Source organism: Helianthus annuus, chromosome 3, assembly GCF_002127325.2.
Source record: "Helianthus annuus cultivar XRQ/B chromosome 3, HanXRQr2.0-SUNRISE, whole genome shotgun sequence".
In the NCBI taxonomy this organism is placed as follows: domain Eukaryota; kingdom Viridiplantae; phylum Streptophyta; class Magnoliopsida; order Asterales; family Asteraceae; genus Helianthus; species Helianthus annuus.
In genome coordinates, this window is record NC_035435.2 from 151248494 (window position 1) to 151262269 (window position 13776).

At 39.9% G+C, this 13776-nt stretch overlaps 1 protein-coding gene across 1 annotated transcript; it reads left to right on the forward strand.

The window, feature by feature from the left end:
- Positions 1-522: 522 nt before the first annotated feature.
- Positions 523-3554, forward strand: LOC118490533. Its single transcript, XM_035988224.1, has 5 exons — positions 523-627; positions 2388-2723; positions 2787-2963; positions 3056-3334; positions 3423-3554. Exons 1-5 carry the CDS (start codon positions 523-525, stop codon positions 3552-3554), a joined length of 1029 nt encoding a protein of 342 aa, XP_035844117.1.
- Positions 3555-13776: the final 10222 nt, after the last annotated feature.

A 13776-nucleotide genomic window follows, 5' to 3' on the forward strand; every position in this document is an offset into this window, starting at 1 on the left:
CTCCTCTTCGTTTTTTAAAAACTTAAAATCGAGACATAACATCCTCTTCTTTTACATTAGGGTTGTTCATGAGCCGAATCGAACCAAACCGAACGAAGGTATGCTCGTGCTCGGTTCGGTTTGAAACTGAGCCGCTCGGTTCGGTTCGGATTTAGGAAATCGAGCGGAAATCTTATGCTCATAGTCGGTTCGGTTTAAAACTGAGCCGCTCAGTTCGGTTTGCTTTTGCTCAGTTTTATTTAGGATTCCTACACAGCCATTTATTCACCAAAATTCATGGTTATACATAAACACTTAAATAATTCAATACGTCCATTAAAAACAAATTCAAAGGTACCAAAATTATCAAAACTAGAAAAAAAATCAAATTGTGATGAACCTCCAACAAAATAAGAATCAAATTGGGGATATATACAAAAAATACGAATGAATTAAAGAAGAGGTGTTTAGTGTGGGTACTTTAGACCGCAGAGTGGCTGTGCGTTTTGATTGACCGACGGCTGACGGACGGTGGAGTGGTGGATGGCCGACGGTGGAGTGGCGGTTGTACGGCGGACGGTGGATGGCCGACGGACGGTGATGCCTGCGGACGAGGGATGTGGACGGTGGAACTGGATCTGGATGGATGTCAGCTGGATGTGTGACTTGAGAGTTGAGAGAGATTAGAGTTTTCTTTTTCTTTTTTTTTTAACTGAAGAAGGATTCTAGTATATGAGGATTCAAGGGTAGTTTTGGATGTCGGCTGGATATGTCAAATGTTTGTATTTAATAAATATATATATATATATATATAGGGTAAGGATACTGTAAAAAGTGCTCAAAGTGTGAGAAGTGTAAGAAGTGTATTATAACACTATATATAATACTATATAACACCATATAAATACGGTATAACAATATGTAACACCATATAATACCATATAACACTATGTAACACTATATATCATTATATAACAAATATAACACTATACATCTATCATAGACATGCTATCAGATAACCTATAGTGTTATATTTGTTATATAATGATATATAGTGTTACATAGTGTTATATGGTATTATATAGTGTTATATATTGTTATACGGTGTTTATATGGTGTTATATAGTATTATATATAGTGTTATAATACACTTCTTACACTTCTCACACTTTGAGCACTTTTTACAGGATCCTCTACCTATATATATATATATATATATATATTTAATAAAAATAAATTCGATCGAAACCGAATGAGCGACGAGCGAGCGTACCTATGCTCGTGCTCGGTTCGTTTTTAAACCGAACCGAGCTGCTCGGCTCGGTTTTAACCGAGCAAGGAATCGAACGATCGCCAAACGATCTTTTCCGAACGATCGTCGTACGCTCTTTTCCAAACGATCGTCGAACGATCTTTTCCGAACGATCGTCGAACGATCTTTTCCAAACGATCGTCGAACGAGCAGATTTCCGAGCTTTTTCGAACGATCTTCGAGCATCGAGCAGTTTGGACAGCCGTATTTTACATTATCAGAAGTTTCTCTTTTGGCTTGAAAAAAAGCTCGAAACGAGCCAAGCCTTATCGAGCCCGAGTCGAGCTTGAGCCTAAACTAAAGCCCATTTATTTATCTGCCCAAGCTCGAGTCTGGCATGTGAAGCTCGTCTGGCTTGTCGAACCTTATCGAGCCCTAGTGTAATATTAGTTTTTATTAATAATTAATAACATTTACCCTTTATTTGAAGTTTTCTAGTAAACGAGCCGAGCCAAGCTTATTTAAACTTGTTTACCAGCCGAGCCCGAACCTAAAAATAAGCTTTTTTAGTAAACGAGCCCGAGCTTTACTTATTGAGCTCGCGAGCCTAAACGAATCTATAATTATTATATTATTTTCAAAGCTCGAACCGAGCCGAGCTCGAGCTCTCATAAGTTAATCGATCTCGAGCCTGAGTCTAATCGAGCTCGGGCTCGGCTCGTTTGACAGTGGAGGTGCATGGTGCTGCCTTCTTTGGTCGCTTTGTTCATGTTCAAATCTTTTTCCCCTTCAAAAATCAATTCTAACAAGTCTTTGGGCTTGAAATCATTTTAATTGGGGTTTTAACTTATAAATTAAGTAGTGGGCTTTTAATAAAACTTTCAACCTTGTATAATTGTGACCCGTTAACTTAACTGCCAATTGAAACGTTGTGATTGTCATCCCCATATGTAAAGATTGTCTTTGGCCAAATTCTTGTACATGTTTTCATAATAGATTATGCATGTTCTTTTATTTGTTTTCTAATTATCCGGCTGAAAATTCATGACTACCAAAGAAATATTTCTATCTGAAAGCGATTTCAACATGATTCAGAGAGATATTCAGCCTATATACGAATTATAGAACTTACATGATCTAATCATTTGCATGTTAGGGAAACCGGAGATACTCCCCTCTTCGACAACCGACTGCACAACAAGTATTGATCAAGACGATATCTGAAGGCCCCGTTATCGTGTTCATGACAGGAGCACACACAAATATGGCCATTTTTCTTATGACTAATCCGGATTTAAAGAAAAATATCAATCATATATACATCATGGGTGGTGGTGTGAGGTCCAAGAACCCAACCGGCTGTTGTCCCAAAAATGCGAGCTCAACTTGCCAGCCTCAGCAGTGTGGTGACCATGGTAACATGTTTACAGCCTTTAGAAGTAATCCGTATGCCGAATTTAACTTATTCGGTGACCCCTTTGCTGCATACCAGGTAACCCAACTATCGAAAATCGGCTAGATACTCAAATTCTATAAATCTAACTCATGTTTTCAGGTTTTTCATTCGGGGATTCCAATCACCCTCGTTCCATTAGACGCAACAAATACAATTCCCATTACGCGCGAGTTCTTTGAAGCATTTGAGAAAAACCAACGTACATATGAGGCACAATATGTTTTCAAGTCATTGAAGATAGACCGTGATACTTGGTTTGATGATCAATTCTATACGGTCTGTAATAGATTTTTAGTCGACATTTTTGGGCAATGATGATCATGATATGTGTTTATCATTTAATAACTATATGATCTTGGAACTTTCAGAGTTATTTCATGTGGGATTCGTTTATGGTGGGTGTTGCAGCATCAGCTATGCGTAACATACGTGACGAGGAAAATGAGTTTGCCGAAATGGAGTACATGAACATTACTGTGATTACGTCGAATGAACCTTATGGGAAACCTGATAGCTCAAACGCATTCTTTGGTGATCGTAAGATCCCAAAATTCAACTTGAAGAAAAATGGAGTTCATAGTGGTCATGTTCAAATAGGTATTCAAGATCCATTTTGCTTTCGTGGGAATGCTACAGGGATATGTAAGGTATAGCTTAGTTCAGTTAACTGCATGATAGTATTTAACTACACTTTCCAACTACTTTTTGTTAAGATGTTTTCTTTCAACTACATAGGACGGTTATACTGAAGAAGCCACTGGACCGGATTCAGTGCGTGTACGCGTAGCAACAAGAGCAAAGCCAAATGTCGATGAATCAAGCACATTGGATAGAGAATACTATGTTAACTTTCTTGATGTATGTTGATATCACATTTGAAACTAATTTTGCCATTTACTATTGAGTTTATATGATAACAGAAGTTTCGCTACTATTTTAGGTGCTAAATCGACCTCAATATAAAGGTCGATTTAATTTTACAACTGAATTCCCATATTACAAAGAAGTTCTATACAAACCAGATTTCAAAGGGAAAAAACTTGGGAAGATTGTTGTGTTTGATATGGATATGAGCGCGGGTGATTTTCTGGCTGTAGGTCCCTCTCGGAGGATCGAGAACAAACCTAAACCTTGTTATACAAACTCACTAGCGAGTGCGGAATCCAAGCTAGCGAGCAAACCGGGATGATGCAAGAACAAACACAAGAACACACAAGACTCAACGATTAACACCACTTGTATTAATGCGTAGAAAGTTTCCGGTTACAAGCACAATGTTTACAATCAGTTTGCAAACTCTCAAAGTGTGTGTGTGAATGTTTCGGACAGAATGCTCTCCACTCTTGTCTGTCTCTCTAAGTGTGCATCTATCTTTCACACTACACTGCATGGGTATATATATACCCAGCCCATGATGTCTGGTCGAAGGATCCGATAGATGGTCCGAAGGATCATCTTTCGGATATAGTGCTTTCGAAGGATCAGCAAGGACCTCGAAAGATCACCTTTCGAGGTCTATCGTTCGAAGCCTATCTTTCGATCACCTCGAAGGATCAACAGTATCCTTCGAGGCTATCCTTCGATACAGACAAACATATTACAACTTATTGGCCAAGTCAAACTAGGAGGATAGTTGACTTGGTCAACTTACAGACTAACTTAGGACATCGTTTACATACAGACCGAATACAGACAAAGTACAGACACAAGTGCACCAACAAACTCCCCCTTGGCTGTAGCTTTGTCTTTATCTTCTATAGTTGTAGACTCGTCTCGAACTTTGACGGTCTTTGGTCTTCGAGTTCCCAAAACTTTGATGTCCTTTCAAGTCCTTTCAAGTCTTCATTGTCGGGGGATCTTCAAAGTCTTCACGTCTTGAAAGCAGAGAGTGTATCAACAAACTACCCGTATCATGTAGGAAGTGTGTTGACAAACTCCCCCTTAACATAAGCTCCCCCTTGAGCTGTGCTCGTGAATGACTTGATCTTTATGAAGTGAGATCCTTGTGGTGTTGATGATGGTCAGCGGCTACTCGATCATCTTCATCTTTTGAGCGCCTTCTCGTAGTGTCTTCATTCCAAATCTTGTCATCGACCATGTTCTCCTTGCCTTTAGAATCTGCACATGCAAGAAATCTAAACGCATAATGAGAACAACTGCTTGGAATATAGTATAAACAAATAACACACGAATGACCATGTCACAATCAAACACCGTCCGACAGTTTGAAAGTTTAATAAATTTGTCAATTTTAGTCTTTAACTTTCAAAACTTGCAAATTTCGACCGTTTATGAAGATTTAGTCAATTCGGTTTTCGTTCAGGTTTCAGGTAACGAAGACTCGAGCTCCAACATCGTACGATCGAAAATAAAATAGAAGTAAAATCTTTTTGGCTTTTATAAAGTTTATATTAAAACACGCCTAAAATCTTTTTGGTATTTTTGAAATTAAAAGACAACAATTTAAAATCCTTTGAGTGTTATCAAACGACATCACCGCTAATGTCGTGCTGATATGCACCAAACGACGAAACTGTTTAAAAGAAAAACAATAAGAGTTAAGCAGTAAATAAATATATACAGACATTCTTTTTGCGAGTTTCGAGGGTAAGAGAATCATATCAGTGTACGGTCATGCCAAAACACTCTTGTTGTTCAGTTAGTTAACATTAAGATAAGCATCCTATAACAATTATCGGTATTGTTGTCCACTTAAGCTCAACTTATCAGATGTAATCATGGCGAGGGGATACGTTAAGGTATGATTTATACTTACCGACCGGTGTTCATCCACATCACGACACATTCCCGTATCAAGGTATGCACGAGAGTTCATCTTACCGGTGAGTATACCGATTATCATCTGTTTGACCGTATAAACTGTGAGATACTCACTTATTTTGATTTGAAAACAAGCCCTTTGTGATATAATCACTTATTGATGAGGAACTTGATTTTCATATGCATGAGGGCACAGGAGCAAGTCCGTGAACAGGTCAGTACTTCCGTACAGCAGAGAGACGAACTTGACTCCCGGATAGAATGTGATATTTTATCACTTATTTGATTTGGACATGTGATTGTTGATCACTTATTGAGGTCGAATGCAATATGTATTATGTACACGTATGTACAGTATCATGGAAGATCTAGACTTGCGTCCCCGTTATTTTTCGGTAAAAGATACAACCATGATACCCAGATGATAAGCAGCATAAAGACCGAATATCTCAGAACCTCGGCAATCTTTCAAACGAAATTTCGGTACTAAGACCATATGCCAATGAATGGTTCCCACCTGGTCTTCAGTCGATTAAGATTTATATCACCCTGCACACTTTAAAATGATTGTGAGCCTACCGATACATCTTATATAGAGCTGCTTATCGTTTTGCATTTAAGGTTTAAAGAGGTTTGGATAGACCACTGATGTACTATCATTTTCTCTTTTGCTCGCCAGGAAACTCATTTTTGTTTTTCTATTGTTTTTGTGTTTTTGAATTTTTCGATGTTTTTGGATTTTCAGATTTTCGGATTTACTCCCCCTAAAATCAATAAACTAAGATAAATTTAAAAACACACAAAGATATTTACAAAAATGATTTTCCGATGTTGGTTTACTCTTGCTTGACCTTAATGCCATTTACCACTAATAAGAAGTCAAATCTAGATTTGTCAAAAGCTTTGGTAAATAAGTCGGCACGTTGGTCATCGGTGTGGACCTTAACAACATCGATTAGCCTTTTCTCAAAGCAATCACGTATGAAGTGATATTTGATTTCGATGTGTTTGGTCTTTGAATGCTGCACAGGATTTTTAGTGATATCTAAAGCAGCAGAATTATCAACGTATATAGGAGTAGTTAGGAATTCAAAACCGTAGTCCCGCAATTGTTGTTGAATCCAAAGAACTTGGGAGCAACAACTTGAGGCAGCAATGTATTCAGCTTCGCATGTTGATGTAGCGACGCATGTCTGCTTCTTGCACTGCCATGTGACCAGGCGATTTCCTAAAAACTGACATCCAGCCGTTGTGGATTTGCCGTCGATTTTGCATCCGCCAAAATCAGAATCACTGAATGCGACCAAGTCAAAGTTATTATCCCTAGGATACCACAGACCGGTGTCGGGGTAAGCCTTCAAATAACGAAAAATCCTTTTGACAGCTGCAAGATGTGAGGCCTTCGGATTAACTTGATATCTGGCAAGTAGGCACGTTGGGTACATTATATCTGGCCTTGATGTTGTGAGGTACATAAGGGATCCGATCATCGCGCGATAGTATGAAGGGCTAACAGGTTCACCCTTCAAGTCAGGAGTTATTCCGTGATTAGTTGGCAATGGGGTACCAATGGGCGTTGCATCGGACATCTGGAACCGGCTCAAGATGTCTCCAACATATTTAGTCTGATGGATGAATATCCCAGACTCCGTTTGTTGCACTTGTAGGCCCAAAAAGAAATTCATTTCCCCCATAGCACTCATCTCGAACTTATCCTGCATGATGCGCTCGAAATTCCTACACAAAACATCATTAGTAGAACCAAAAATAATATCATCAACATATACCTGTACCAGAAGAAGATCTCCATCTTGTTCTTTGATGAAGAGAGTACAATCGATAAGACCTCTTCGAAAACCGTTCTCCAGCAGATATGTAGATAAGGTTGCATACCAAGCTCGTGGCGCTTGATGAAGACCATAGAGAGCTTTGTTGAGCAACCAAACCCGATCGGGATGGACAGGATCTTCAAAACCTGGAGGCTGTTCAACATATACCTCTTCTTCAACCACACCATGTAGAAATGCACTTTTGACGTCCATCTGGTAAACCTTGAATCCTTTGAATGAGGCATAAGCCAGAAAGATCCGAATAGCTTCCAGACGTGCAACTGGTGCATAGACTTCGTTGTAGTCGATCCCCTCTATCTGACGAAAACCTTGAACGACTAAACGAGCTTTGTTTCGAATAACCACTCCACGATCGTCTTTCTTGCATTTGAAGACCCATCGAGTGCCAATCTTCTTGGAATTCTCAGGCTTTTCAACAAGCTTCCAAACACCAAGCTTGTGAAATTGTTGTAATTCTTCCTGCATGGCTTCAACCCAAGCACTGTCTTTCAATGCTTCTTTCCACGACTTTGGTTCTTCTTGTGACACGTAACACGCGAAGGACCAGTCATTTTGTTGACCAGATTCTCTTATAGCTGAATACAAACCAGCATTCCGGTTGTTTCTCAGCTGATTACGCGTCTGCACACCGCGATGGACATCTCCTATTATGTTCTGCTGGGGATGGGTATCGTGAATCCTCATTTCAGGATTATCTGGCACACGAGCATTGATACCCAAATTTGTAAGATTAAGATCAACAACCAACTCCACACCAGGAATGTGTGTAGAGGTGGATGCATTCCCTTTAGCAGTGTCTACATTCTGCGTATGAGGTGTATCTACAGAAGCACCTTGAACAGGAGCAGCTGGAGCTGAAGATCCTTCGGCTGCATCATGATATTCATCATCTTCAGAAGAGTCATTATAATCAGCAGCATCTTCATAAACCTCATTTTGAACCATATTGTTGACTGACGAAGAAGCTTGAGGGTCAACAACAATAGGTCTAACCAATGGCGAGACAGCAGCATTGTCACTTTCCAACAACATCCGAGCCGCTGCTGATTCTTCGTCAAAGGTTGGCAGATTGAAGGAGTCAAATAGCCCATCATAATCGAACATCCACGGATCACCCGGAGCCCTAACAGGACTCGTGTACCTTTGAACCCTAACTTCGCTCCATAGCTCAATCTTCTTGGTAGCTAGATTCCAAACACGAAAATTCGGAGTAGCATATCCAAGGAAGAAACCCTCGATAGCTCTTGCACCAAACTTTCCATCCGGCTCAATCATAGTACATGGAGCACCAAACGGTTCTAGGTAAGAAAGATCCGGTTTCCTTTTCTGAAGGAGTTCGAAGCAAGTCTTGCCATGTCTCTTTACTGTAAGAACTCTGTTCAACGTGTAGCATGCAGCCGATACAGCCTCCCCCCAGAATTGAATAGGGAGTTCCGACTCTACTAACATTGTTCTTGCAGTTTCAATAATAGTTCGATTCTTCCTCTCAGCGACACCATTTTGTTGTGGAGTATAACGAGAACTGTACTCATGAAGAATGCCTTTAGAAGTACAAAACTCATCCATAACTTGATTCTTGAATTCAGTTCCATTGTCGCTTCGGATCCTTTTCACTTTCAACGTATAGAGATTTTCCAACATAGTGAGAAGGTCCTTGAGGATTCCAGGAGTTTCACTCTTGTGTGCCATGAACGATACCCAAGAAAATCTAGAGTAGTCATCAGTAACTACTAAACAATAGGCATCACCAAACGTTGTCTTGTGCTTCATAGGTCCAAAAAGGTCCATATGAAGACGTTCGAGAGGCATGCTGACAGTGTTGATTTTCTTCAAAGGGTGAGACTTCTTTGTTTGCTTCCCCTTTTGGCACGAAACACAGATATCTTACAAATGAAAACTTCTTACAGGCACACCATTCACAAGATTATTTTTCACCAAATGGTTCATCTTTCTCAAGTGAATGTGTCCCATTCTTCTGTGCCAAGATATAGACTCCTTTTCTGTGGCTTTTGAGACAAAGCAAGTGACTTGTGCAGATGTAGTAATCGCTTGGCTCATGTCGAGAATATAAAGATCATTAACTCTCGGAGCCGATAAGAGAATCCATTCTTGTGGAATTTTGAATCCAGGTTTCAGCACATAGCAGCCAGCATCATCAAAAATCACTGAGAACTTTTTATCGCAGATTTGCGACACACTCAGAAGATTGTGATCAATTTGCTTCACATAATTGATCTTATCAAAGCACACGATACCATTGGAGATACTTCCTTCTCCAGTGATGTACCCACCTTTATCACCCGCAAAAGCAACATACCCTCCTCTAATGTTTCTCACGTCATACAGGAGCCGTAAGTCGCCAGTCATGTGCCTGGATGCTCCACTATCAACAATCCAATGACTATTAATAGTTCCTCCTAGAACATCCTGCACATGCAATTAAACACATCAGTTGAGAATGGGGACCCAAGCCTTAGTGGTCTTGGGTCGTCCCTTAGCATCACGAAACGTGAGCTCGATCTCTTGATGATTTTCAAGAACAACTGCTCCCCCTGAATTGTCACCCGACTTAGGTAACCAAGTTTGTCTGTGCCTACCAGTTTTTGAAGATTCTGGTTTTACAGGTTGTGACACACTTGGTTCCTTTTGCACTGTTTTAACTTCAGATTTTAAAGCTTTTTCAACAGTTTTCATGTTCTTACGTCGTTGTTTAGTTTCTTGTTCTTTTACAGTTCGTTTATCATGTTTAGGTGAAACTGATCGACGTTGAGGGTGAACTGTTTCAGGTGGAGCTTTTTCAACCAATTTCTTCTTCTTTGGAGCATTTGGGCAGTTTCTGATAATGTGCCCAATTTCTCCACATTTGAAACAAGTTCTCCTTTCAACAGACTTAGGAGAACTTGATCGACTACCAGATGTTGAACCTGTAGAACCTGAGGTACTTGCTCTTTCATCACACCCGTTTGTGTGTTGGGTGTAATTGTTATCACTATTACGTTTTAAAATCTTGACTTGTTGTACAAAATCAGTGTTTGATTTGTTTTCAAAAGTCTCAATTTTATCTGTACCTCTTGATGCTACAAATTTAACATCTTTTCCTTTCTTCGTGTAACGAGCTCCCTTTGATTCAACCTTAGCCTTTGGCTTTGGAGCTCGTTGTTGTTGTTTACCCTTAGAAGCAGTAGGTTGTTGAGTGGTTGGAGATTTTTGATTACCAAACTGTTTTCTAATCTCAGCCTTAGGAATTGGATCACATTGTGTTACCACAATTCCCGGAAGTGTTTTTCCCAAAAATTTGTTTGTATTGTCTTCAAAGACTTTGTCAATCAAAGATTTATTTACATTTTTAATTGGAAAAACATGATCTGAGTAGATTTTATTATCTCCAACCAAAGTGTACAGCACGTTACTGCTTTTAACAGTAGACACACCTGTCCTATCAACATTGACAGGATCAATCACTTGCTTCTTAACAGATGGAACCTCAGGAGTATCAGGATCACAAAGGATGTGATTCTCTCGTGGAATATCTACTCCTTTCATCTTGCTAAGTGATTTATCCTGATCACTTACAGCCACTTCTGATTCATCATCCGATGTCTCATAGTCCTCGATAATTGGAGGACTTTGCTTCATGGATGGTGAAGTTTCTTGTTCCTTAGAGGCTGTGTTTGAAGAATTGTCCGGTTTGAACCCAAGGCCAGTAGTAAACTCCTCAACATCAAGAGGCACACTGGGTTCATACCGAGGCATTTCTTCCTCATCAGGCATCTTGGTATAGTTGTTCATCAAGGGGGGTGGACATTTGTTATACCCTATGCCTTTCTGATTTCCCTTTAGTTGTTGAACATCGATGATGTGATCAAGCACAAATTGGGAGTTAGAATAACTATCCAATTTCTGTTTGATCGCATCATGTTCGCATTGGGCAATGGCTAATTGCTTTTTAGTTTCTTCCACAATGTTAATATATTCATTTATACTCACTTGCTTGTGGTAAACTACTTTGTTAACCTCGGACACATTTTTTTTAAAGTTTCTATTACAGATTTAAATTCTTTTTCATTCCGAGTTAAAGCCATGTTTGCCTCTTTGCATTTTGACAGTTCAATAACCAAATTCTGGTTATGACTATGAAGCTTTTCTGATTCAAGCTTCATCTCTGCACATGATTTACAAATACTAGGAGCAGGAGGTTCAGAAGTTACCTGACTAGTAGAGGCTGAGCCGTTTGCCATAAAGGCAGTTTGAAAAGAAAAAGCTCCATCTTCAGAGAATAGCTTTTCCATTTCCTTTGATGCAGTATTTGCCTTTCTAATCAGAATTGATTTCTGACATTTAAGCTCATCAGCTTCATTCAGAAAATCCTGAATATCTTCACCTTCTTCCTCCTTCTCATCAGGCTCTGAGTGATTATCCCCAGAAACAGAGCCTTCTTCATCCGAACTTCCAGAATAACCAGAACTGTCATCGCTCCCAGAAGATTCTTCTTTATGAACCTGCTCGATGACCTTAGCATACAAAGCAGTTCCACTTCCTTGATCACCTTCACCAAACTGCACTGACCAGTCACATCCTTCATCAGCTTGAACAGCCAAAGCCCGATTGTGATTTGTAGTTCCAGGCTGTCCCTGATTGTTATTCACTGCCACCATCCTCCGTTCACGGTTTTCTTGTTGGGCATTCACATTCGTCTGGTTTCTGAAAGGGTTGTGATTGCCGTGTTTTGTTGGTCGAGTGCACTCACGTTTAAAGTGCCCTTTCTCGCCACAGTTAAAGCATGTGACAGCATTAATATCAAACCCATACTTCGTGTTTTTCTTTCCTTCCAACGAAGTTCTTCCAGTTCGAGCCATGAAATCTTTTGCCCTTCTAACCGCACTAGCAAAGGCCCATTTAATATCCATCAACTCCATTTCTTCCTTGTCGATCTGATCATAATCTTCATTGGTCATGTTGATGTTTCCAAGCTGACCTGCTACCAAACCACAGTATGCACTGACCATGGTGTTGATAATCTCCATATGTTCCTTAGCAACTTCAATGCTAAGGTGTGAAAGATTTGAGTTGTCGACTCGGATTGTGTGATGACTTTGGGGTTGAGGTTGAGGATTGCTTGTATAGTGAGCTTGCTGTTGTTGTTGTTGAGGTTGTGGTTGTGGCTGTGTTGGAACAGGAATGTAAGACCTCGGATCGAATTGAGGTTGTGGTGGAGCAGCTGTTGACTGAGGAAACGGAAAGGAACTTGAACTTGTATTGGACACAAATGCAGTCTGCAGCTTAGGTTGCTGTTGCTGAGCTGCAGCGGATCTTGCCAAAGCATCGAATCCTGGAAGATACATTTCTGTATTCTGAGGAGCTGGAGCACGCCTTGCTTTCCTAATTTCTTCATCATTTTTATGTTCCAGCTTTTGAATGAACTCATAGATGTTGACTTGATCTAGAGTTCCAGTATGCTTCAACAGTTCAATGAAAGAACTCCACTTTGGAGGTAAGGCGTCAGCAAATCTACTCACCATGTCTTGTTGAGTAGAGACAACTCCATAAGCACACATCTCACTAATCAAATGATAGAAACGTGTGATCATATCATTCAGAGTCTCGTTTTCCAAAAACTGAAAGGATTCAAACTCTTTCTTCAACAAATCATGCCGAGATTTTCGAGCAGCTGCATTGCCTTCTCCTCTAGCAACTAAGGCATCCCACAATGCTTTCGTGGTCTTGCAGTATGAGAACTGATGGTAGATGTCTTTGTTGAGTGCTTGAGTAAGTGTGGCAAAGGCCTTTTTCTCCAATTCATAAGCCTTCTTGTCATTTTCAAGCATATTGGCATAACCCTCTGAAGTTGACGCAGCAGTTTCAAGATTAGTATTGAACGCATTGATGAAACACGTCCAAAGATCAGTGCTTTGCCCTTGAACATATGTGTGAAAACGGTTTTTCCATGAAGGAAAATCGTTCATATGGTTCAACTTAGGTGGACGATTGTTGCTGCCAGTTTCACTCTCACTAATCAGAAGGTTCTGAAGACTTTGACTTTGATTGGATACCAAAGCCCATTGACTTGGACTGATTGATGGCTGTGGAATCATACTCTTTGCCCAATCTGCAGCAGTCACTAGCTCTTGATTGGATCGTGAGTCCAAACTCCAATCCCATGGACTTGTACAACTCATTTTGATCAAATATTAAGGGAAAAACCTAAACAACCACAAACTGTTAAGTGCAAACAAATAAGAATTGAAAGATACAATCTGTTCGAAAGATCACGACCTGTTCGAAGGATCAACAATGTTCGTAAGATCACTGTTGAGTTTCGAACAATCACTTCGAAAGATTGACTGTACGAAGGATCCTTATCTTTCGAAAGAAGATTTCGAAAGATTCTCCTTATCTTTCGAAGATTGAAAGATCCTTATCTTTCGAACAAAGGTCTCGAAAGATTCACAACGAAAGAT